This window comes from Peromyscus eremicus, chromosome 12, assembly GCF_949786415.1.
Source record: "Peromyscus eremicus chromosome 12, PerEre_H2_v1, whole genome shotgun sequence".
NCBI lineage: Eukaryota > Metazoa > Chordata > Mammalia > Rodentia > Cricetidae > Peromyscus > Peromyscus eremicus.
The window spans coordinates 16,095,415-16,123,052 of NC_081428.1; the positions used below are offsets into that span (position 1 = coordinate 16,095,415).

The 27,638-nt window shown below is 31.9% G+C and overlaps 1 protein-coding gene across 1 annotated transcript in view; it reads right to left on the bottom strand.

Moving 5' to 3' along the window:
- The window catches only part of Ncam2 (neural cell adhesion molecule 2), a 184,860-nt gene that overhangs the window by 23,160 nt on the left and 134,062 nt on the right, over positions 1-27,638 (bottom strand). The window contains 1 exon segment of the mRNA XM_059277709.1: positions 19,824-20,004. Coding sequence (XP_059133692.1) covers positions 19,824-20,004 — 181 coding nt within the window.

The following is a 27,638-nucleotide window of genomic DNA, read 5'->3' on the forward strand; positions in this document are numbered from 1 at the left end:
TTTTGTTCATAAATAAAGTTCATAATGTGTGGAATTTTACCAGCTAATGTAAGCTTTATAATTATTCTTAGAATCATGCCAAATATTTTTTCTCTATTTTTAAAATTTCATATACTATATCTATTGGTGTGTTTATATAATTATAGATAAGCAATAAATATATGTGATGAAATTGTTAAGAAAACATGAAATTTCTTTTCATGTATTTTTCTAACTAGCTTTTGATAATGTTGTTTGAAAGAGCCACATATTATTTTAGGTATTAATTTTTTTCTTTTTCAAAATAATATGTGAAATTCACAAGTAAACTTCAATATTCTACTAGTCTGAATAAATCTAAGAGCTATTATTGAGACATATTTTACCCATATTTCATCCTTCTCTTTGATGTTTCTATTTTCTTACCGACTTGATTGTCTCACAAGTTCGGCTACATAGATAAGTAGTGTTCTTTTTAGTACCATGGACACCCAAAACTTCCTTCCAAATAACTTTGTACAAATAGATGATAAAGAATTAAAAAAGAAAAAAAATGAAGGAAGGAAAGAAAAAGAGGAAAGAAAGAGAGAGAGCAAAAGAAATAAAGATGGAAGGAAGGAAAGGGAAAAAAAGAAAGAAATGAAGGAAGGAAGGAAGGAAGGAAGGAAGGAAGGAAGGAAGGAGGGAGGGAGTGAGGGAGGAAAGGAAGGAAGGAGGGAAGGAAGAAGGAGGGAAAAGGCAGAAATGGTGAAATACTATTTTTGTCTAAATTAATAATTGAATAATTGAATTTGGGATAAAAATGTAGCTGATAAAGGCTATTTGGAATTGTACCTTGATGCAATCTATAAAATGGATATCATTTAATCAAAATATATTAATGTACTACACTTTTTCCTATAACACTAACACTTTATTTTCATACATGCACTTGCATATAAAGGTAAGGTTAGAAATAAATATCCTAGTCATTTTATATTGTAAAAGCCATTGCTCAGGGACATATTGTTTTTGAACTTCTCATTATGCTATCAAACAATTCTAGTAGGAAGTTGTGGGGATAGACTCAGAGTAAGGCAAAATGAAATGGCTCTTCCAACGTCTTCTAGAAATTGAACTTATCTAACACATACGTGGGAGAGCCATGGAGTTTCTATTCAGCGGTCAGGCAAACATGACAAAGGACTGAGGAAATGGGGTGATGGCTCAGTGGATGGAGCATTGCCGTAATGAGTAAAGACTGGAGTTCAGATACTCAGAGTCCTCATGAAAGCTGGGCATGTGTAGACGAGGTCTGTAATCCCAGTGTATGAAAGTTAAAGACAGGGTGGACCCTGGAAATCTAGCAAGCTGAAGTAATCAAATCAGTGAGTTCTGAGATCAGCTAGAGACCCTGACTCAAAATTAAAGTAGAGATCATTTGAACAAGACATCTGACAGCATCCTCAGAATTTTACACATACCTGCACATATGTACATATTTACTCCCACAGCACATACATCCAAACACATGGAAGAACACATCTGCACATCCACACATACCATACACACACATGAAAAGAAGAATGATAAAAAGATGACATTCAGATGATTCTGGAAAATGCTGGGCATTTCCACAACCACTTCGGTGAGAAGAAGACTCAATGTCTGTCCTCCTGGGATCACAGGTCAACTCCACAAGCTCCTCTCTTTCGTGGCTATTTCAACTTCTCAAAGTCAATTTCCAGAATATCAAAGCCACTAATAGCATACTTACATGTTCTAATTGAACGATTCAAATTATCTGGCCTAAGAGGTATGCATGGATTGCTTTGGGAAGGGGAAACAGATGAGAGCTCCATGAAGAAACTGGGGATGAGAGTGGATGATAGCGGGGATGGGATGGGAGATGAGAACATGAGGGAACAGGATGGTCAAGTTAGGGGAGGGATGGAGTAGGAGAGCAATGAAAGAGATATCTTGATGGAGGGAGACATTATGGGGTTAGGGAGAAATCTGGTGCTGGGAAATTCCCAGGAATCCACACGGATGACCCCATATTAGACTACTAGCAACAGTGGTAAGGGTGCCTGAACTGGTTACCCTGGTAATCACATTGGTGAATACCCTAACTGTAATCATAGAGCCTTCATCCAGTAACTGATGATAACAGATGCAGAAATCCACGGCCAAGCACCAGGCCGAGTTCCAGGAGTCCAAGTGAAGAGAGGGAAAAGGAATTATATGAGTAAGGGGGTCAAGATCATGATGGGGAAATCTACAGAGACAACTGAACCAACCTTGTAGGAACTCACGAACTTTAGACCGAAAGCTATGGAACCTGCATAGAATGGACTAGGCCCTCTGCATGTGGAAGACAGTCCTGTAGCTTGATCTATTTGAGGGTCCTTTGGCAGTGGGATCAGGATCTACCCCTAGTGCATGAGCTGGCTTTCTGGGGCCCAGTTCCTGTGGTGGGATGCCTTGCTCAGCCTTGCTGAAGTGGGGAGGAGCTTGATCCTACCTCAACTGAATGTACCAGGTTTTGCTGACTCCGCAAGGGAGCTCCTACCCTTTTGGAGGAGGGGATGGGGGGTACATTGAGGTGGGAGAACAGGAGGAGGGGTGAGAGAGGATCTGTGGTTGGTATGTAAAATGAATAAAAAAGTTCTAAAATAAAAAAAAAAATATTCCCTCAAGTATTAAAAACCCTAGCCTGTGAGAGCAGTTTGCTCTTTTGCCTCTTAAGAACCCTTCTCAGTTTTTTTTTTTTTTTCCAAAATAAACCTTCCCAATCCACACTGATGCCTCTTTGGTTTTCTTTTTCTTTTTACAGAAGAGATTTCATTTTTTCTGGTCATGAGTATTTCCTTGTATCACCTGGCCATCATAACAGGGTTTTGCCAGGCTGTGAAATAAAAATCATAATTAAAAATATAAATAATGTATCTAATGTTAATAAGAACACATGAAGCATTTAGAAAAGGGGTATTTTAAGTGACAGTGAGGGTTTGTTTAGTTACTCAAAGCTGTAGAACAACCAGATAAGACTTTCACCTTTTATTCAGCCTGACATGTTCAGTAAGTTCTCAGATCTCAATTTTTGATATGCTTTTATTATTCATATGTACTTATAAGGTACTAATCTATTGTGACAAAAATTTTGTTTTATGCATAAATTGTATATCAGAGTGTAGAAAGATGACTTGGTGGTGAATAGCATGAACTGTTCCTGCAGAGGACCCAAGTTTGGCTTATTGCACTCATATCTGCCAATTCACAATTGCTTGTAGTGTTAATTCCAAAGACATCCATTGCCTCTGGCCCCATGGGAACCTCCACTCACATACACATACCCTCAAACACATAAACACTACAATAAACAAACAAACAAACAAATAAATAAATAAATAAACTCTAGTTAAAAAGTTATTTATCAAAAAAAAAAAACAACCTTTGTACACTGTAAATATGTATTGCTCTCATTGTTAATAAAATGCTGATTAGTTGATAGCTGAGCAAGAAGAGATTGGGAGAGACAGCCTGAGACATAGAGAATGCTGGGAAGAGGAAGGGTAGAGAAAGGGAGTTGCCAGTCAGATGGAGAGGGAGCAGAAGGTGAATGCGCCATGGTAATAAAGTCATCACCGTGTGGCAGAGTGTAAATAATGAATATGGGTTAACTTAAAAATGTAAGATCTAGTTAGTAATAAGCCTGAGGTATTGGCCGTTCATTTGTAATTAATATAAGCCTCAGTGTTTTTATTTGAGAGCAGCTGTGGGAGAGGAAAACTGCATATAATTCAATAGTGAGGTCCAAAATGTTAGGCCTTCAAACAGAATACATAAATTCATAGACTAATCAAAGCACAACTGATGAACCTGTGACATATGTAATCAGCAAAGCTTCACAATAATGATCTTTTTCAAACGATATTATGAAGCCACTTAATACAGCCAGTTAGGGAGGTAAGAACTCCTGCAAAGGAGGACAGCATGTGCAGGCTTGGCGATGGCCCTGGGCATACTCCCAGTTTCCCATGTCATCCGCATTTCCACAGCTCTTGTACTCATGGGAATATCCAGGTTGCTGTTTCCACGGATGAGAAAAGGAATGTGACATAAAGTCTCATGTATTAATGTTTCATTAAATCAACATGTGAATGTGTTTCTGTTAACATAGCTTCAAATACACTGGCAAATTCTATGAAATGATATGTTCTACATATCTATACTGATGAATAACTATTATGTATGTGTACTATGAATGATATTCTGTGAATAAACAATACTTTGGAGTATTTCCTGAGCTGCACCTTATTAATCCAGTCATTTAAATATTTGCTCAACCTCACTTAAGGTTTGGCATTTATCTGTTTTCAAACAATGCTATGTAAAACTTAGGAGGCCATAGTGCCATTTGCATATAATCTCTGTACTTTGAAAGCAGGAAGGTCTTCCTTTTAGTTTAATCTGACCTAAAAGGGATATACTATATCAAAAAGAACTACCATTCCCACAAAACTTAAATTTAAGATGAGCCTTCTTAAAAATTTTAATGGAAATTTATCAAATCCTCAGGATCACTATTTTAACATAATGGAAGTTAAAAGGAACAAATTGTGGTCATTTAAACAAAAATGAAGGCATAAATTCTAAATAGTAAATAGCATATTTGGTGTGAAAGTTTCAAGTGACTCAACATTTTACGAATATCTGAAGGGCTTCTAGTACAACGTGTCTATCCTGATACCTACATTGAATAAGAAAACTTTTTAATTTTGTTGACTATGTGATCATAAAAAAGTATCTCCTAAAATTGGTACAAAGGCTACACAAGAGATTATTATATATCTCCTAATTATCGATAAAAACTAGTATTTTGGCATTGATTTTTTACATGTTCCATTCTGCTTATTATTTAAATGTGATGTTATATTTAGGTTGCTTGATAGCTGTGGCTCTTTTTCAATTAGAAAATGAAGGTTTTCATTGATACAAGAAAAAAAACCCTCTATATCTGAGGCTTGGGGATGATTCAAAGGTTTGTGAGTGTGTACTGCTCTTAGAGAGGATCACAGTTGGTGTGCAGTGCCCACATGGCTGCTCATAATCTTCTATAATTTAAGTTCCAATATATCTAATGCCCACTTCTGGCCACTGTAGGCAACACAAACTCATGTGAATATATGTAGGCAAAAAATTAATACACAAAACCTAAAATTGAACAAATGTAAATCTCTATAACTGTAGAAATTGATCAACAACATAGGTACTAAGTATTTGTGCAACCTAACTACAGTATCTCTCTTTACCAACTTCATTTTATGTTATTAAATATGCCTTTGAGATGCAGAAAATAGAAAACATAAAAAGCAATGTTCCTTAAAATGTTATTAAGAATTGCAAACCAGTGTATAAGATTTATAACAAAAGAGTACTGGAATTTTCTTTAGAAACTCCAAAGTGCTTCATATATCACAATATAAAATTCCACACTATCCACAATTTTTATTGATTGTAAAACATACTATGTGATCTATATTATGAAAATTATGTATTTTAAAGTACTTATAAATTTAATAATGTAATGTATCTTAGTATATCTTTAATCAGCTTTAGAATTGAGGATTTTCTATTTACTTAAATATATAATGGTAAAAAACAACCAAGACATCCTTCAAAAGCTTATTGGATAAATAAAATGATGTATATTTAAAAATAAAATATTATTACTTAATATGAAGTTTTGTGTGGAACAAACAAAAATATGTTATAGAAATCCTACATATATGAAAAGTCTAGACATTAAGAAATATATTTTCAAAGAAATAGAAACTTACCTATTTTATATACTTTGTAACTAAATTATTCTAGATCATTTTCAGTGTATTTGTAAAAGAAAACTTATTATATGTAATCTTTGACACAAATGATCTCTGGAAAGAAGCTCTATGGAGAAGGCTAATGAAAATGTTAGCAAATAATAAAAGAAGGATAATTAAAAGCAAGTGTGTTTGGCAAGTGCATTATTTTATAGCTGCATGATTTCTGCTTGGGCAATCAAGAAATCTAAGAAGCTAAATCACAGGAATATGGGCATGTTAATGACAGGAAAGAGCTATAGTTGTTCCAACTGTAGTTATTAAAACTGAAAAGAAAAACTGACACCACGAGTTCCTTAAAAGTATCAATAATTAATGTATTGGATTTTTAAAAATTATCCTATTGTTGATTTCATAAAAAGATATACCTTGATAAGTATTTGATTAGACAATTTTATATTTCTTCAAATATCTCTAGTTTCTAAAATGACTCAAAATCATAGCTATGAAACCATAATGAAATAATACAAAGTCACCACAGTAGTGAACATACAATTTCCACTTCTTGTCAGATAATGAATTTCCATTGCATACCATCATTTTGTTTTGAAGGAGCTTCAGAAAGAATGTAAACATAAATAAAAGATAAATAAATGTTTATATCTACATGTACATTTTTTTTAAGTTTAATCAATCAGAAAAATGGAAAATATAATATTTCAACTATATTCATATTGAAGAATGTGGAAATATATCTAAGCAAATAATAATGCTACAACTTTCAGAGTGGAATGTTCATGGGTAAGAAACATAATATGACAAAATATCATGAAACTTGAAAAGCAATATTTTCTCTTTAATTCTATACTGCTTATTCTGTATATGAAAATGAAATGATTGTGTTTTTAAAAATGTGTTCCTTTTCTATTCATCTGTATGTGAGAGAAATATTTGTCAATACAAAATCAAACTTAATTTTCTTGGTAAGATGTAACCATTTAAAACCAGATATGGTACTCAAAGTGTAATATTTATTGAATTGATGTAGTAACTATTTAACATGAAAATCACTAATCTGAAATGGCTATTCTCTTCTATAAAATAAGAGAAATATCTTGTTTTTCACACAGTTAATATAAAGATTAGATTGAATCTGTCATTTAATTCATTTCCCATCACTTTTGAGAGTTTGTGTTAAAAAACAGGTCATCTGTCATTTATAGTTACTATTATTCTTATTCATAAACATAAAAGGTCACTTTTGCTTTATAACTTATCTATAGATGAGCAGAGAATGTTTGAGTTTTTTGTAATTATATTCTCTGTTTTGGTCCACAGAGTTTTCCTGGTGAGATCTGAGATTGCTTTACACAGTAGGTCTCCATAAGGGAATGGATTGACCACATGCATGGTTACCAGGTGTTTGGAAGGGTCTGTCCTTGGCTGTGCTATGGGGAGGTCTTTTGCTCCACCCACTGGCATTTTTATAAATAGCCCTTTATAAGAGACGGAAGGGGCTGGTGGGTTTTGGCCCAGGACCTCCCGAGGCTGTCCTGTGTTTCTATCTGTCTCTTTCCCCTCTATATTTCTATCTAAATATTTCTCACTTTCTCCTACTCAATCTATTAAATGCATTAAACTCTCAAAATTTTGTGTTATATTTCTCTGTAACTATTGGGGGGGGGAAGTGGGGGCTGCCTCCCCTCAATTCTCATGGTATTTCCTTGGTGCATAAATTATAATATTACAAAAGGGGAAATACTTGAGAAAATTCAGATTAGACATTTATATCTGCTTTTGTGAACTTTTACTAACAATGGAAATTACTGACTGATCTGGGTTTAACTGGAACTTGTAGCACTGCTTGTGTGTTTTTTCAAAAATTCTTCTGATTATTTAGACATTTGAGGAGTGATTTAATTTCATGAGAACTCTATAATAAGTTTAATAGGGACAAAGTTGGATATTGTTTTTAATTATTTTATAAGATGACACTTTTAATGATGGTACATTAGTTATCTCAAAATAGAAAACATTCACTAAAAGACATTTGTTACTAGTTCTTGACCACAAACAAAAATCTTGAGATGTTGAATTTGCCCAGGTAAAAAAATGAAAAGACACAGAAGGACAAGAAGGCTGTAACAGTAATAAAGAAAACACATATAACAAAGATTTTCCTCAGTTTTCTTTATTACGACAATGGAGAAGACACAGATATACATAAAATAAAATGACATTTAATACACTATGGAACACATGCACAGGATTACACAGCACTTGATAATATGTGGGGGTGTTAAATAAGAGATGATACCAAAGACAATACATTTATAACATGTACATATAGTCAATAAAATAATCTGGGATGAAAACAAATGCAATTAAAATGATCAAAATAGTCAGTTTCAAGCATAAAAATTACACATAAACCAATGTAAAATTATGAGAGAAATATTCATAAACAAGTCTTAAGTATCGATAATATTTAAAGCAGTAGTTTTTAGTTTATGTTGCTTGAAAGAACAAGGAGATAACATTGCCCATTTAGTACATATATGAAATGAAACTGAATTAAGTATAATTTTTAAATGATTCTATATTTTAAAATTATGCAACTTTTAGAACTTATAACTTTATATTTTCTTCTCTAAAGCAAAATGATAAAGAATATACTAATTCATTTTGAATATACACAAATTAAGAAACTGTCTGCTATCTAGATATTATACAACCAACTTTAGGTCATACTTAAACTGAAATTTAGGAATATGTGGATGAATGCATGACTGTACTTCGAAAGAGATAAAGTAAATATCAATCTGCAGAGCATGTCAGACATAGATCTCAGTGTCTCCAGAGCACTAAAAACACACTTTAATTCCACATGTCCAATTACAGATGCTCAATATTGTTTTTTTTATATTTCTACAAATTCTGATAGATTGAATTTACAAAATTATCCATTTTATCTGTAACATTTTCTAACAAATATTTTAGGGCTAGAAATAGGAACTGTTAGTCAGGAAGAATCAGTACATGATTGTTAATTTTATCCAGTACAACATGTTAGATAAGATAACAAATTTAGTTCTGTAAAATAAAGCATGACATGAATGTCATTATTGTCTTATCATTGAACATATAAATTAGTTATATGAAAAGTATACCTTTTGACATCTGTGAAAACACAGAAAATAATTTTAAAATATTGACTATAGAATAAAACAATTTGTAATTATGAAAAGGAGTATATAATGAAAAATTAAAAATATTTTTACTGTAGTTAATTACTAAAACTTTTATTAGTAAAATATAAGGTTTAATAATAAGTACTAAACTTTATATTAGTAAAATCTTCTGAAAGTGAAATTAACTATTCATTTTTTATGACCTAATTCATATGGATATTGATTTTTAAGTTAAATTGACTTCATAATCAATTCAAGGGCTATTTCAAGAATTGTTATATATTCAATTGTTTGACACAGGAAAATGTGAACAATCTATTAAATGCATTGAACTCTCAAAATTTTGTGTTATATTTCTTTGTAACTATGGGAGCATGTACAAATTTATTTTTTTGTAAATAATCAATTAACAGAAAACAAAATACAAGAACTATACTCATTCCTACACATTAAAGAGAATAAATGTCAGAAAGGGTAAATAATTTCTTAAAATGGTGACATTAATTGTAAGGAATACATTCTTGAAGAGAAAAGGTTACTTAGTTTGACTTAACCTACATTGTTAAAAGTCAGAGCAACATACTCCAATGAAACCAATCATTATAAAATACCTAAAACAGCAAATTATTTATACTATTTACTTCTATGTACACCTATGTTTTGATTTATTTGGCATCATAATGTCAGAAAACTATGCTTGATAATAGTTACTGCCACAAATGAATTATCTTGGACTCTTCATGTTTCAAACACACACAATAATGTACAACTTTGATTGTTTGCATTTTTTAAACAATTTTCAAAATTTTAAGGTTTTACTTTACCAGTATTTTTATTATCTCTGAAAAGAAATGTTCTCATATATAATGTTGAACATAATTCTTAAGAAAAAGATTAAAATATTAATTTCTTGTCTTGGTATAATGTTGTCCATCTTCAATTGCCAAGGTCATTGGTAAATTTAAAAAATACTTTTCCATTCTTATTGTGAGCATATTATATAATACCTAAATGTTTATGCATCTAGATGTATTCATCCTGATTCAATTGTAAATGGCTAAACTGTCATGTACAATATGCCTTGGTGAGAGAACAGAAAAGTCAAATTAAAATATAGAGGATCCATTGAAATTGTCCTTATATTGATTTAAGTATAAACAAATCCTAATTCATGGGCAGTGCCAAATAAACAATGTTTGGCATAAAGAATGGCAGTTATCATTTTAACTTCATTTACATAACTTGTACAGTCAAATACATCCTTCTAAAACATAAAGACGAATATTTAAATCTATTAGAAATGAATCTTTTGAATGCATTTGTATTATGTAAGTAGAACTGGAACTAATTATACTTATATAGAGAACACATTGTAAATATTAATCTAGTGTATCAAATTTATTAATATTTATCCAATCAAACTCAAGTGTTTATATAAGTTAGAAAAATGAAAACAATGAATAAAGGCATTGAATTTTCAGACTTGTTCTTGTTAGTTATTAATATACAAATATGTAACTTCAAAACTTTTGAAAGGAAGGATTATATAGAAGTATGCTTAATTATACAAATCTAGAGAATTATAACAAGGAAGATTTGGAATGGCAATTTGTCTGAGAAGATATTTTATACGGAAGAATCTCTCTTCCTTGGCTATCTCTTAGGCATCAAATTCTGGTCACGCAGTGGCTTAATAAATAATAATAAATTTTTTATTTGGTGGGAAGAATCCTTTGAAATTAGGTTCTAGGGTTACTATGCCAGGATTAGGAAGATAAAATGGACATTCTGAAATGAATAAAAAGACACGCTGTTATCACACATATACTTTAAGATAATGTGGCAATGCATGCATAAGCAGATTCACATAGCTCCATCACTGTCCTACTATGGTTAAAAACTTCTGAAACATTTTCACAGTGGGAGTCACGATACACATATTGTTAGACCAAACATTCTCTAATTACCTATAATAGTAAATACTATATTCACGTCAATACACACATTTGTATTTGTATACCTTCAATAACTAAAATGTATTTAAAAACAAACAGGAGAAAAAATAGTTGGTAGCAACTAAGGTGTATATGATTTTTTATAATTTATTTATCATTGATCATATTGCAGATAATCACAGACTGATCCTAAGTAAACAAAGGTATAAAATAGCAAAGTTTTTTGTTTTCACACAGTAATGAAGTTTGGACATTGAAACATAAAACCTAGCAACAAGAACCTCATGTAATCCTTAAGTCATACATAAATGTATAATTTCTATGCTCCTTTTGTGCAACACAGTCATTTCATTATTTCATATTTTGTGCCTTCAATTTTATGAAGAAAAAACACCAGGGCACACAATGGTTATTTTGAGTTCTCTATATAGTTCTATATGATTCATTTGTATCTCTGAACAAAAAATAAATATCCTTTAAGAAGATTCAAATTTTCAAAATGATACACTGCATATCTGTGTAATCCTGACCTTGAGTAGTCTTTGTATCACTCTTGTTAATGCTGAGTTATGGGTGTTAAACTTCAAAAGCAATCAAATTGAATTGAATAGACATATATTTCTTATTTTCAAAAATCATTTTGTGATTTCAAGTCAAGTTAGGTAACTCATGGACATCTTTCAACTCATTATAATCATTCATTCATGGAATAAAGAGTGGAAAGAAACATGTTTAGAAATGTTACTTGAATTTCCTTCACTCTCAATATTTTATACTGATCAATGAATGTATCACTTCCTAAATGAAATACCAAGGAATATAGTACAAAGTCACAAAGAGTTATATAGTTGAGAAAGCATGGCTCATGTTACTTTCTAAAAATAATAAAAAAATCTTCCCAGATACTAGTTACATTTTTCATACTGAATGAATTGGGACTTTTTGGTTATTTTTTCAACAATGAGGAAAAAAAAATCTTTGAATGGGCCATGTTTTTTGATTATTTTGCAAGCTATAAGACAAATATAATATTTGAAACTAAAGATAGTATAAATTATAAATTAAATAAAAACCTATTATTAATACATATCTAATCTTGTTGGTTCTCACATATTAAACAATGTTTGGATATCCTGAAAGCACAGAGAATGCTTCAGAGAAACCAAATGCTTGGTTTTGATGGGAGAATCTCAAAAGCTGAAATTTAATTTTTTATTCAGCAAGTAAAAAATACTATGTTTGTCTGTATAAATGCAGGGTGTGTGGGGTGTGTGTGTGTGTGTGTGTGTGTGTGTGTGTGTGTGTGTGTGTTTCCTAATTGGCCTAAGTAGTCCTAACCACATCACTTTCTAGGATGTGGCTCAAAGCAAACGGCACATTCTTATCGCTTTCAAATAACTGAAATTGGAAAAGCAGATGCCCTTCTAGTATTTCTTCAAATTGAGCTTCTTTTGAAAATTTGAACGCAGCAGGTTCTTGCTCTCATCTACTTTTCATCTCCTTGAAAGTAATGCCTAAAACAGTCATTTCTCATTTTGATACTTGCAAAGACAGCGCCTGTCATGAGTTCAGGAAAATGCAATATGTAACTGCATAGGATGTTACATTCGCAATACTTGGTTCCAGCTTAAAAAAAAAATGATGTGAATTTACTGAATTGAGTATCATTTTAAAATGAAATTAAGTTTATTTATTGGGGACAATGGTAGAGAGATATTTTTGCTTAAGAAAATACTAATTGGCTTTTCAGATTTAAATAAGGAAACTTGATCCCTTTGTGTTCCTTCAGACATTGTCTAAAAACTGAAGAAAACAGAATAAGACATATATGTACTTGATATAACTGAATATCAAATTTGTGTTTTATGTAAATGGTAGAAAGTATAAAATTTTATAAACATTCATAAAGTGAGAAATTTTCATTTAACAGTTTAAAAGACTGGTAGGGGTGATCCACAATTTTTTTTAAAAAAAACACAGTTTACATGCTTTGTACTGATGGATGCTGAGTTATATTTGCAAACTAATTAAATGAAAGAAGACTGGCTGTAGAAAATGCTTATGTTCAATGCACAAGGGACACAATTTATAGCAAAGTCTACTTTGCAAAACGAAGCCTTTACAGTAAAACATAGTGTTGGAAAAGAGAAACAACCTCTATGGAAACTTCCTTCTGTGTTCCTGAATTTCCATCGGTTGGTGAAGACAGAGGAAGAGGCAAAATGCTCCCATATAAACTGGACTGCGGAAAATTTTAGTTATACTTTGAACATCCTGTTGCTACTCTTTCGTTTATCTCTGTTCAGGGAATACCATAGGACATAATAACATTAAAACAAGCAAGACAGACTCATGGCTATAATGAAAGAGAGCCCAACAGCATTCCGCCGCCATGACTGGCCACCATTTTCACCTGTATTCACTTCACAGCAACTGTCTGCATGATGACATTAGTTTTCAACATAGAACATAATAAAATAAATAACAAAATAAGAAAATTGTAAACATGAAAATAAAATAAACGACAGTAGGAAAGAAAAAAAGAGAAAAAAATTAATAAAATATTTACACATAACCACTAATATTTACCTAGAAAAATTACTCTGACACAGACAGTCATTAAAACACTGTAACAAATATTTTTTTTAAAATAATCATTTTTTTACTAAAAAAAATTATATGATGACAAAAATCAATAAGGTTTATAACATGGTGATCTGACATTATATGACATTATTTTTGTCAATTTTTCAAATTAAAAATATTTACATTTATATGCTGTGCATAAAAACTGATAAGAAAGAAGTCACTGGTATCCCACTGTGAATTAGAACATTCACAGTACTACAGTATACATAAGCCTGTCATATTCCACAGTATTATCTTCTATGATTCATTAACATACAGATTTAATACCAATAATTAAGCCGGGCGGTGGTGGCGCACGCCTTTAATCCCAGCACTCGGGAGGCAGAGCCAGGCGGATCTCTGTGAGTTCGAGGCCAGCCTGGGCTACCAAGTGAGTTCCAGGAAAGGCGCAAAACTACACAGAGAAACCCTGCCTCGAAAAACCGGAAAAAAAAAAAAAAAAAAAAAAAAAAAAAAAAAAAAATACCAATAATTAAAACCTGAAAAAATATTAAATATTATAAAGTGCAATGTTACATAGGCACAGAAGTAAGGAGAATAAAACCTAGGAGAAATCAGTCAATTGTCTACTGACATACTCTTTATATCTTATTGAATCTCTTCAAAATTATTTTGAAATTAATGGTCATGACAATAATTTATAATTTTATGTTTCAGTATGTAGTAAAAGTAAACAATGTTGGGTGTGTAGTGTTAATATTTTGACATCACTGAGAATTCCAGAGAGCTAAAAAATCAAGTTCTACATTGTTAAACCACAATTTAATGATTTTTCTGAACTCATTTATTTTATATTCTAAAAGGTAAAAAGAATAATAGGAAAGCTTTGCCATTCAAGTGAATGCTGTTTTTTTCTGATTTCATTTATTTGTTCATCTTTCTAAAGATTCTGTTTCTTTGAATTTGAGAAGTCACACATATTATATTATGTGATAACTCACTAGAAACATAGGTTTTAATGTCCATGAATATAGAAATTAAACATTTCAGGTATGCTTTTTTAAATCAGTGATTAATGTCAGTTTCTTCAGCTTATCCAAACTGAAGAGTATATTTGTACATTTCAGGTCTTCACATGATAGAACATCTCTATTATTAATTTCTAATAATGTATTAAATGAACTGTTTGCTCTAATAACATGGTGAGACAAAAATCATACATGCTTTCATGTCAAAGGATCAGCAAGAACAAAAAGGAACAATTGATAAAGATGTGTTACTTAATAGAAGCAACATTGAACACATTAGATGCTAAATAATTTGTGCAGTGTTCTGCAATGTATATTGATGTCTGATAATTCGCTAAAACATCTAAAACATTCTGTTCAATTCATAAATACAGTGGTATAATTATTGGTTGAAAGTTCACTACAAATAAATAAGCCATAGTCATTTTTATAACAATAAATTTGAAAGAATTACCCAATATTCTGAATATATATATATATATATATATATATTAAAATAGATTTGGCTTCCTGAAATCTCAAAGATTCATCCATAACAAAAGATGTGTTTTACAAAATAAACTTATTCTTAAACAAAATAACATATATTATAGTTGTAAAACTATTTTTAAAATTGGAATGATAAGTTAGAGGAAATTATAATGTCTAATAAGATATATAGATAGAAAAATGCTTCAAAAGAACTTAAAAATGAACATATTGTATATTAATATAATATAAGCAGATTATTACAGATTAATACTTTATTAATATAATTTATATTTGCACTCTAGAAGAAGTCATTATTTGGAAGTTATGCATATGTAAATGCATATGAGCAATAAACCATATTACAAAATATCTCTATATATGGACACTATATAATACAATATATACAAAAATTAATTAATATAAACCTTAAATTTTCTTCTTCCAATATTAAACCAAAAGACTTAGATTTACCTGTTTCCTATGCATAACACTTCAAACATGAGCAAGAATCTATTCTTTACTTAAAACTGGAGAAATAACTCATAAGAGTTGTGAAGAAAATCAGTGAAGATAATTTTGAAATACAATGAAAATTACAACTTAACTCTGTGTAAATGTTTTGTATTTAAATGCTTCTAAATTCTTATTATCACAACTTTAAGGATTACCTCAATGTTGTAACTAAATAATTCTTATTCTTGTAAGCCATGCCTTCCACATGGTTTAATAGCCCTTGTCAATCACTGGATTCAATCAGTAAATTAAGAAAATACTTTATGAAACTTTTGTACTATGTTACTTTTTTTTTTTTTTTTTGCAACTTGGATACATTGACTTTTTACACAATGCCCAGTAGAGAATGAAATCATCTCCTATCTGCTAAGATCGCTTGGTAGGCATGCTGTTTGCATCTATGTTCTTATTACATCTGATATGAAACAGTCCACACTTCTCCACCTTAAATGTCTTTCTCATGTTTTCCATTACCTCTACACAGCTTGGCAGGAAAGCTCCTTGTAACTATTAACAAAGAAGGGCGCACACCCTTTCTTACTAGTCCCTCTCTGAATCACTCTGGCAAAGCTGCATGAAATGACAAGTGTATATTTTGATTTCGTTTTCCCAGCAGCATTTCACACTTCACTAATAGACTTCAGGACATAAAGCCTTACCCTAACTTTCAAGGTATTACTTTTCTGTTTCTCCAGTAACTCTGCAAACCTTAATTTTGGGGAAGGTGGTGGGTGAAAATACATTTTTCCTTCTTCTTGTATCACAGGTCTTGGTGCTTTGGGTTTGGATTCTTTCTCCACCAACCAAGACACCTTATTGAGTCTTACACACTTCCGGGACAGAGAAAATTTCAACAAATATCACAAACAAAAACTCTTCATAGAATTTAGATATTATTTTTGATTGGGTTTTTTCCCTGCTAAGCCACAAAATTCATTCACCTGTTTATTCTCACAGCCTCATAATGTAAATTTCCCAAGTCATGGCTGCCTCATCTGCAATAGGCATATCTAATTAATAATTGGACATTCTATGCTTAATAGATATAAGACTATATGGCCATCATTCTCTAAATGAAACTGTACAACAAAATTATTCACTGAAGGAAAGAGGCTTCCAAAGAGGCTAACTGTCATCTGGTTTGTCATTACTAGCCATCTAGTCTAGTAGAAAGGTCTTGTGCGTTTCCTCCCACAGTGTGGCTGAAACTGATGTTTTCTCTTCCTTTCTTCTGTTGCCTTGCCTTAAGAATACATATCTCATCGTTTGTACTTAGTCACATGAACATAAACTATATGACTACACCTGTTACAAATTAGTTTTTCCTAACTCCCTTTAAGATCTGTGAAAGTTAATTACATGGTTTTAATGGGGCTTTGAGACTCAGCTCCAACCCTAGAATTCTCTTTAGGCCAACATGTCCAAATTCTCTTTCAGATGGCAATTTTTTTTCTAGTTAGTAAAGGAAACAATCACTTTTGTCAAAGATGTCTTCCATGTAATATGCAAACCTAGAATTTAATTATTTCAAGTTTCTTTGCAAAGTTTCTCCTTTGGGAAACATTTAATTATCCTATTTCAGTCTCATAAACTGTGATTCCTTGCTAATGTGTTCACGGTAATGTGTTTGAGAGATACACCTCATCCTTGCATTCACTGACTGTTGGGCTGGTGAGTGTCTGATTCCCAAATTACTCCAGTAAGCATTTGTGATCAGCTAATGATTCCACTGTTTGTACAGGTGAATCCTTGGTTCGCACCTCAGTACTTGTCAAAAGGACAACCTCAATTCAAATTCCATGAAGGAAAAATGAATTCATTCTAATCGTACAGAGACTGCTTGAAAGAAAATCATAATTTTCTCCATTTTCCATCCAAATCCGAAGGTTTGACTATGGAGTGTCAAATTACAAAGTTTCCAAATTAAAGAAAAAATATTTTTTGAATGAGTGTGTCACTTTATTTCTTGACCTTTTTTTACTGAATATACATGCATGTATACACTGCTGCTACTTTCCTACTTATTTGCCTTTTTATGTGTAGAATTATAAGAGCACAACAATTAAGAGCATAGCTGCATTTTTTGACATACTGTATTGACATTAAATTATTCAAATTCCACCTCATATTTTATAGGGTAATAATTCTTTTTTTTTGTTTGTTTGTTTTGTTTTTGTTTTTCGAGACAGGGTTTCTCTGTGTAGCTTTGTGCCTTTCCCGGATCTCGCTCTGTAGACCAGGCTGGCTTTGAACTCACAGAGATCCGCCTGGCTCTGCCTCCCGAGTGCTGGGATTAAAGGCGTGTGCCACCACCGCCCGGCAAGGGTAATAATTCTGATAGACAATATAAGTAGTTACGGGTTACAGTATGATAATGTGGTACATGTATACTGTATATTCTGTTGAAATTCTTAAATATTTATCACTTTTTTGATTGAGAAAATTCAAGCTCCTTTCTTCTAATTTTTTAAAAAAATATATAAAAATGTGAATTACCATCTTTCTACAGTGATTTTGTAAGACAAGATAAGAGAATTTTATATAACTCTACCTTTTTATCTATTAAAATTTATATTTAGTATTTCATATAAATCTTCATGTTTGTTTATAAAGCACTGAAATTTTTGTTTGAAATTAAAAGAATATTTGTCTAAAAAACAACCATAATTTCATCTGATTATGAACTATTTTGAGGGTACAGGAAGTTGGACATACTTTGGACTTCTTTGTGAGCTACATTGATTCAGTTTGAGATCATATTTAATTCATGTTTAGGAGACATGCATGGAATATAATTACTACAATCATAATATAATTATAGAGGTTATTGGTATTTCAAATTCACAAGGACAAATAAAAGTGATAGGTGATACTATAGCCAAACACTTTTACTTAGGAAAATCAATTATTTCAATTATTTCCCAAGGGTAAGATTTAAGCATATATAAATCAAGTACACTTGAGATCAATCAATCATTTAACCTTGTAAAGTTATATGTAAAAAATGAGTAGTTTTCCCTTCCCTAACACTTAAGAATATAATATGATAATACAGGAATACTTTTCAAATGAAAAATAATATTTGAAGATAGCCATAATATTTCTGAAGGATCCAAATTTGTATATTTTTTAAAAAATTCACATTTTGAAGTATTTGTGAATAAATATAAGCAACACTCTGTCCCATGTTTAATTATTTTTAAACTGTATAATCTGTATAATACAGCTTAATCAAAGATTAATTATATCAAACATTTTAACTTTAAAAGACAAACATATTAAAAATTATGTCATGATAATATGAAATTATAAGGTAAATAATATAACCAAAGTGATTTTTTCCTTAGTTGAAAAATATAGTGTTCTAATAATAATATTGTGTTATAAGTGAAATATGCCAGGTTTTTATGAATCAATATTTTGTTCTAATCTTATATACATCTCTCTATATATTTTATATATCTATAGACTTGTAAATATAATAAGATATATAAGAATATAATATATTATAAACATATACTCATAAACCAAATAATAATATTAAAACTTGAAGAAAAATTGTTATCTCTGACAACAAAATAAGAGAGCTGAATATTATTTTGAACTAGCATATGCCCTGGCTTTATTATCTTCCTAGAATATATCTGAGAAGAATTTTAATAACTAGGTAATTTTATTAGCATATCAATGTGCAATTATATAAGTATTATACCTGCCTCAGAGATCCTTGATTGGTTTGTATTAAAAACAGATTAAAAGTTCCCTGATACATCTGACCCTCCTTGGCACTCCAGCTCTAGCTCTCAGTGAAATTGCATTTAAACTGTTTCTGCCTCAGTGATTTTGTTTTCAATATCAACTTTATAGGTCAGGCATGGGTGAGCTTGTCTTCAGCTGTAGACAAACCTAAGCAAAACTGGCAAACAAGCTCCCAGGTGGTTGGCAGAGAAGTTGTCTTTGCAAGTGTTCCTTCTCATAGCATCATTTTTTTTTTTTTTTTAGGTTGGTTTCATCTGTCTTTCTCACCAATCTGCTCCATCTCCATCTCACCATCTACTCATCATCCCCAGTTCAATGGTCCTGGTACAGATGTCAAAGCATAGTTTTCAAACAACCCAATATCTCATGGTAAGAACTGTGCAACTTCATTATGACATGCCACAATAGTCATGATTAGAAAAATAGAAATAACATTTCAGTGCATCTAATTTAATTTTCATTATTAGTAAACCATACCAAAGGGGTAAAAAGTGATAGAGTGCTAATTGTAAGAAAGGATATCATCTTGCTTACCTTTAATAATGTTCGGCTTTGGGGGCATGCTGAACTCATATACGGTGGGCTCAGAATACCCCAGTCTGTTGGCAGCTGTGATTTGCACTTCATAGCCCATCGTCCACTGCAGATGTTCCAAAATGATGTGGTCTTTATTCCCCTGAACCTTCTTCTCTAGCCACTGGTCTTCCTTATCTTTCTGTGGAAGGACAGGCAAGAACTTTTGGATCAGAGAGCTATGAAAAGGTTGTATTTTAAATTTAATTTTTTGGAATAATGCAAATAGTTTTATTATTTCAATTTTCTAAAAATGGATATGTGAAATTGCTAATTTAATGAATTCAGCATTGTTTGAATAGTTGTCTACATAAAAGGTAAGGACTGGTGATTTTGCAAATTAATCATGTAGTAATTAAATCTAAGCTATTTAATATTTCTCTTTATTTCTCACACAGACACTTGGTTTACAATCACTTTTAGACTGTTAATAGAAGAGATGAATCATTGAATAGTTGCCAGGGACTATTATTAACATTTGTTGAAGTAGGATAACTATCTGTGAAGTAAATCCTGGAATCTATTTATAGATGTATACCATCAGTGGTGTTTTTCATGACATAAAATGAATTACGACATAAGGACAATATAGCAGACCAATTTTCAGTAATACTCTCCAATGGTTTTCTCTCCCATGAACACTGAAATATGAAACATGGTTTGTTGTTTCTTGTTGTTGTTGTTTTGGGGTTTTTTTTGTTTGTTTTCTTTCTCTTTCCTCTCCTGCTTCTCTCTCTCTCCTCCCCTCACCCAGTCAGTCTCCCTTTTTACCTCAAACCTTATATACACACAGTATAGCACTAATCTTACAGCAGAACTCAGTAAACTCACCTGAATTTTGTGATTTCAGGCATGTGTTTTACAATGTCCTGTTTAAAGAATACCATGTCTGGCTTTTATCTTACAAAGCTATTATCTAAATATTATTTGATTCATTCTGTAAGAATTTTAGAGCAGTTGATATTTGAAAAAAAAAAAAAAACAAAACTATTACAATTAATAAAGAAGAAAACGGTCCCCTAATTATCTGAATTAAATTGTCTAAAACAAGGTAATCATTGGACATTACCATGTTAATCTTTCCAACATATAAAAGTTCCTGATATATTAACTGTTTCTATCAGATTCTTTTAAAGCTTTCCAAATGTCACATGCCTGGGTGGGTGTATATGTGTGTGTTCATACTGAAGAAAGCTGAATCTAGAGCAGGGCATTAGATCCTATATTACTGCAGTTACAAGAAGTTCTGAGCCACAAAAGAAGTGTGCTGGTAAATAAACTCTGCAAGGGTAGTTAGTAGTCATAGCTGCTATGACAATTCTCTAGCCCCCTGTATTATTTTTTTAAATCTAATTTAATTTATGTTTTCATTGCCTAAAGGCAGGGGCTGTCTAAAGCTGTTGATATTTGCATGTCCTGTGTCCGTGGCATGACCCCAGTAATCAGGGATAGTCTATGAAACTGTGAACTGGGGCTACAGATACATTTTAGTTTGTATCTGAATGAGGTCACATACGAAAGACAGATTATGCCAGCTGATACTTAGATCATTCTAGGACAGAAATTATCCTGCTAGCAGGATGTTCTTTCATGTATACACACAAAACTGTCCAAAAATATAAATTATGGGATTTTCAGACTGTTGTATACAGTTTCTAATTTTTCAGTAGGCTATTTCTGAAAATCGAGCATTTGGTAAACTAGTCTCTTCAGAGTTACCGATAATTTAACTCTTAATGGGGTCAATTAAATCCACATGTCATTTTACACTGATATTGTAAGGAAGCAAAAGGAATAATATTTCTGACATGTAAATCAATTTCATTTTCCATTCAACTTAAGACAAGGAGGTGTTTTAATCCCCTAATTGCTATTCCTAGGGAATAGAAAAAAAAAATTAAAGTGGGTGTAGACAAATACTCCCCTAGGCATGAAAATCTCAATTATGCATTTGTAGACTGTCTAATTTGCAGAAAAAGAGTACCAGGGGAATGATTTAAGATAACTAGTGGCAAAGTGTCCCCTAGGTAGCTTAATGAGATGATTTGCTGAGGAGGACTATCATTAATACGCCAATTAAATGGTGAAAGACAAGTTCTTTTTTTTTTTTTTAATAGTCATGCTGATTGAGTAAAGCGTTTATCAACCAATTCTTATCTGTAAGAAAATAGTAAGACCATGTGATGGTTGTGGCAGATCTTTAATAGTGATGCTCATCTTGATGCCAGCATTTAGGGGTTCACTACCCAAGCTCTGCATAGAGGATTATGTTTTGTGTTCATAACGGGGCTTTTTTATGCCCTCATCCTTGACAGGAAGGAACTCATTACCTTCCTTAAGTTTTTGTAGAAACTGCAGCCAACATAATCTTACATTAAATCAAAATAATTATAAAATGTAAGTCATTAGAAAAATTAATGAAATGATACCAATATGGATTTTGCTTTTTCTATTTCCTGGGATATATGATTTAAGGTTCATATGACCAAAAAGCAATTTTCACTTTTCTAGGATTTCATCATATGTCCATTTACCCACTCTTTGTATGTTCTTACATAAGTAAACAGAATTCTTGAAAACTAACATTTCTATTTGCAACTTAGAATGTATAAATATTTGTCACTAGTTCTGATATTTTCTTATTTTAGTACCATTTTTAAATGAATAACTTGAGTTAGCACGTTGGTTCATAGCTATATTAGTTTATCTAGGCCAAAGCTCTATTTTATAATAACAATACTAAGATAAATAAAATAAATCCTCTTCTTTCATAGCAAAAAAGGATAAGGAAGCTAAAACTCTTTAATAATTATATTTATCTGTTACATTTAGATGTTAGTATACAATATCCAGATTCCAAAGAGTTTGGGAAGGTCAATTGAAGCTTTAAGATCTGTGCCCTAACCACTGCTTCCGATCCTGAAAATACCTTGCACACAATTGATTTTATACAATCAATTTTCATAAGTCAGGAGAGATTTAACATGCCAACACTAATAAATAGTTATGATCCCATTGTGAACACCAATTTAGAAAGAAATTTGTTAAAAGAAATCACAGATGTGTGAAAAAGAAACTAACAAATTATATACCATTACAAATATAACATTACAAATACATATAAAACTCCACACTTAAAATTGCTTCTTCCATTTTCTCAACTACTCTATTAGATCTGTAGCCTTGTCTTTATTCTCCAAATAACTTAACCTGATCTTATAGCATTATTGCTACATGTTAACTTCCATAAGGTGTCCATGGAGACTTTGAATCCTTATTTTAATTCTTTCTTTTCTAAAACATTCCGTCTTCCTAATAGGTGAGGGAACAAAGCAATATACTTTACAATACTATAACCTAAAATAATATGTGCTTTCTGGTTCATAAGCTACAAGTGATTATTCTCTTTCAGAATATCTACAATCATGTCTTTAGTCATTGAAATTAAAATTAAATGCATATATGTGTTTGCTCTCTAGACATCAGCTAACATATAAGGAACGTACAGTCTCAGTTATATTGTTCCCTTACACATCGGAGTTGAAAGTTTAGCTAAAAGGGGAAATCTAGTTGACATTTTAGGGATGTTACTATTACAGGTGCTTAAAAATTTCAAAATACTGAATCTTCCCATAGGTTCACGAAATTGAGGGCTAAAAGAAAAGTCATTGTCCTGAATTTGCTAACAACTTGTGTTGTAGAAAGAGCAAATCCTTGGAGGACAGACTATCCCAATGAGGGCAAATGTCCATTAGACTGAGGCTGAACACTGTAGATAAATCATCTTATAAGAAGTGCATAGGTCTCCTAAGGGTATGAAAGATATTAAAAATTTATCAGACCACCTTGCAAAGGTAGAGATGCTCTTATCAAGGAACTCTAATATAGATATAATGTCACTAGATTTCTTGTGCTACTTGCAATGTGAGTACTTAGATTAAGTCTCCTGTTTACAAATTTTAGCATAACTGGTCTCTTTCATTTGTACATTAACGTATGCAGCTGATCTTATCTTCTTGGGAATTCTGGAGTCCAGGTATTTTCCTAAAACTCTCTTTACGTTAATGATTTTTCAGATTTCTTCAGCTACTTTTTCCCCACAGTGATGACATAATTAAAAAGGCTTAGCAAGTCATGACAGTAGAAATGAGACTCTATAGAAAAAGGAAAGTGACCCAGGGAAGGAAAAGGGAAGACATGGTAATGAGGATGGGAATGATCAAGTACATTCTATACATTTCTGAAAATGTTACATCAGCACCAATTAACTGCGTGGCTAACATAAACTAATACAGTCTGAGGCTGCATTAAACATAGCTGCACTATGGAATCCAGGAAGTCTACAAAGCAAACATACTGGCAGTGTATTTTCAAAAAAAGAACAGAGGATCTAGGCTCCTCAGAAAATCAGATGTGTGGGGACCTGCCCCACCGGGAACTTAGGTCACCTGTGAAGAGGTGGCCTGGAACCAAGGAAAAACCTAGGAAAGGCAAGTGCACACTGCTTGCCCATTCCCCAGCCTCCCTCTTACCAGGAGACAATCAGACGCAGCGGGGAGTCAAGTGAAGCAAGAACTCATTTATTGATAGGCAGTAAGCCTCTTTTATATCAAAAAACCTCAGAACCCTAGGAGAGGGGTGAAGGAACCAACCAATCATTTTAAAGGTCACCTTATTTACAAGTTGTTTATGTCCTGACACCATCTCTTGTTTTTAGTATCTTATCTTAGCATAAATAACTGGAGCTAACTTCCTTTCTCACCATTTGTCTTTAATCTCCATACAAACAACCAAAGCTAACCTCCTCTTAGCCATCCTTTGTATCTATTCTTTGCACTAACAGCTTAAACTAACTTCCTCTGGTACCATTTGTATCCACTTTGAATCCTTATTTTAATTCTTTCTTAAGCTCTATTTATCTGAATTTCTGTGGGCACCCTCTTTCAACCCATGTATGCCCCACACTTATGTATATAAAAATTCAGAGTACTAAAGTTGTTGCACTGTTCACAGTTAGCAGCAAAACAATTCAGGGGTTGGCACAATCTCCATAGGCATATTTTACTTTTCCATTACTATTTTATATTCTGTATTCATGTTTTCATATTTTACATATTGAAGCTTATATGGTTTTCTCTTCTATTATATGGTTCTGTACTCTATCAGATAACCCAAATTATCCTCTTTCCATTAGTTCTTAAAAGATTATGTAGGAAGTACACTTTATGCTTGGTTAATAATAAATTGAAAATTATTGAAGAGTAAGCAATAGCCTTTTAAAAATGCATAAGGGCTCCAAACAGTTCTTTTGCAAAACTTGTACTAAGAGACTGAAATACTTTGGTTAAAATAGTGCTCCCTGTACTGGTAACTGAGACAAGTAAAATGATAATTGATTAGTGGTCAGGGTAGTTACATTTGAATTAACAATCATTCCCATTATGGAGTTAAAAACAAATCCTCTTCTAGCTTCGAGTTGGCAACTAGAAATTGGAACAAATTATTGACCACAAAGTAAGAATGTGATATACTATGTATATTAAATAAGTTCTTTTTTATTTTAGTTGGGGGAAATTTATATCCCTATGTTGTTCAGGGTATCCTCTCATGTGAGAATTTCCTGCCTCATCCCCAAAGTACTAAGGTTATTTCTGTATGACATCATGACCAACTCAATGGGATTCTTTTATTGGGAAGCTTAACATAGTCATTAAGATGATAAGCACAACAATAAGCAACTGTTACATTAGATTGACAGGAGAAAATGAATGACCAAATAAAGAAAAATTTCCATATATTCAGATTCTAATTATGATTTTCCTCTATTCTACCCTTATTCCTTTCAACTTCATGTCTTTTTTTATTTTTACTTTTGATGATCAATGTAATTGAAGATAGAAATGTAACAATTATGTCCTTGCAAATTGGAGTATACTTATGATCAAGCATTTACAAACTGAAGTACGTTTATGATCATTGTCTAAACTTGAATCTCTTCAATATTATTTTTACTTTGACAATTATATGTTCTTATTTATTTATTTATCTATCTATTTATTTATTATTTTTCTATCTATTTAATTATTAAGAAATTTTCCGTTCATTTTACATATCAACCACAGGTGCCTCTCTCATCCCTCCTCCCACCCTCTAGCAGTCATCCCCACAACCCATCCCTCATTTCCACCTCCTCCAAGGCAGGGACTTCCATGGGGATTCAAGGAGAACCCTAAGAGGGCTTTTTGGAGTCCAATGCCTATGGTAGATCAATTTTATATGTTCTAATATGCATTATATATATACATATATATATATATGTATATGTGTGTATATATATATGACTTGTCAGAGAAGATTCATTTTTAGCCTATACTTATAAAATTTTAATGAACTCACAGAAATAATTAGGTAATCACCTTAGATAATTCTCCTTTTCTTTTTTTCTATTGAAAACAATTTTTTAATGCAATATATTCTGATGCAGATTTCCCCTTCCCCGACTCCTACCAGATCCTCCCACCTTGCCATTCACCTAATTCCATGTTTTCTTTTTGCTCTCTTTGGGAAACAAGCAGTCAAACAAAAAGCAATCAAACCAGAAGAAAAATAAAATCACAAAGAAAAAGAACAAGAAACACATACACAACATACAAATTAAAACAAAATACAGTATTGAAGCAATAATATACAAGCAAAAATCAATAAGAAAAAAATTACAATCAGTACAGGACAAACTATCTACACAAACACCTTTGAGTTCTTTGGTCCACCATTAAGTGTTTCTGATATTCCCACTGAGACTGCATTGGAGGAAACTAACTTTTAATTTGTAAATAGGTATCAGTTGGGGATAGCTTTGTCTTTACTAAGAACTAAAATCTGCACATACATACATCCTTGAAAATCCATAATGTCAATTTTGTGACAATAATTGGCTCTAAATGGATATGGAGTTACTCAAGGGAACATGTTTGCTTTCAGCCAAGGCTTGGGGCTAGTACTAGCATTATAGTAAGTTGGAGTCAATGATGTGAAATTCATTACCCTGGATAACAGAGTTCTTGAAACCCTAATGTTATACAAGACAAAAACGCTATTGTATTTTTCTGTATATGATAAATTAAAACAATAAAAGGAATGTTGCTATGATTTCAGGCAGTTTTTGGTTTCATTAAACCAGACTACTGTGTTAATCATTTCATACGGAGAAAGCTATAGAAAAAGCATTTTTACATTTTAAAATGTATTTATTTTGTGTATGTGCATGCATATGTGTAGGCATTGGTATGTCAAGTTGCCCACTGAAAGGTCAGAGGACAATTCATACAAATTTTTTCCCATCTAATATCATGTGTCCTGAGCATTGAACTCTCTGGTCATCAGGCTTGGCATCAGACACCTTTGCTCTCTAAGCTATTGTCTAGATCAACAACAGATTTCATTCTATCGGTATAAATGTTATTTTAAATTGTTTAGTAGAGTTTTATTTTAAAATACTATAACATGCAATGTGGGCAGACATTGATGAACAGTAGAAAATTCCCTTTTATTGAATATCAATGTAAAGTAACCTCCTTAAGAGAACAGCATAAGCTGAAAAAGAATAAAAGCCAAGTGTTCTAAGAATAGAAGAATACGAAAGAAAGTAATTTCAGTCTTGGTAGCAATATTGAAATGCGACCCTAGTCCTGGATTACTTAACAAATAAACATGTAGTTCTGGGGTGAGGGGGGAGCAGAACTGCTGACTTTAATACTTTGTAATCATATTTACCTT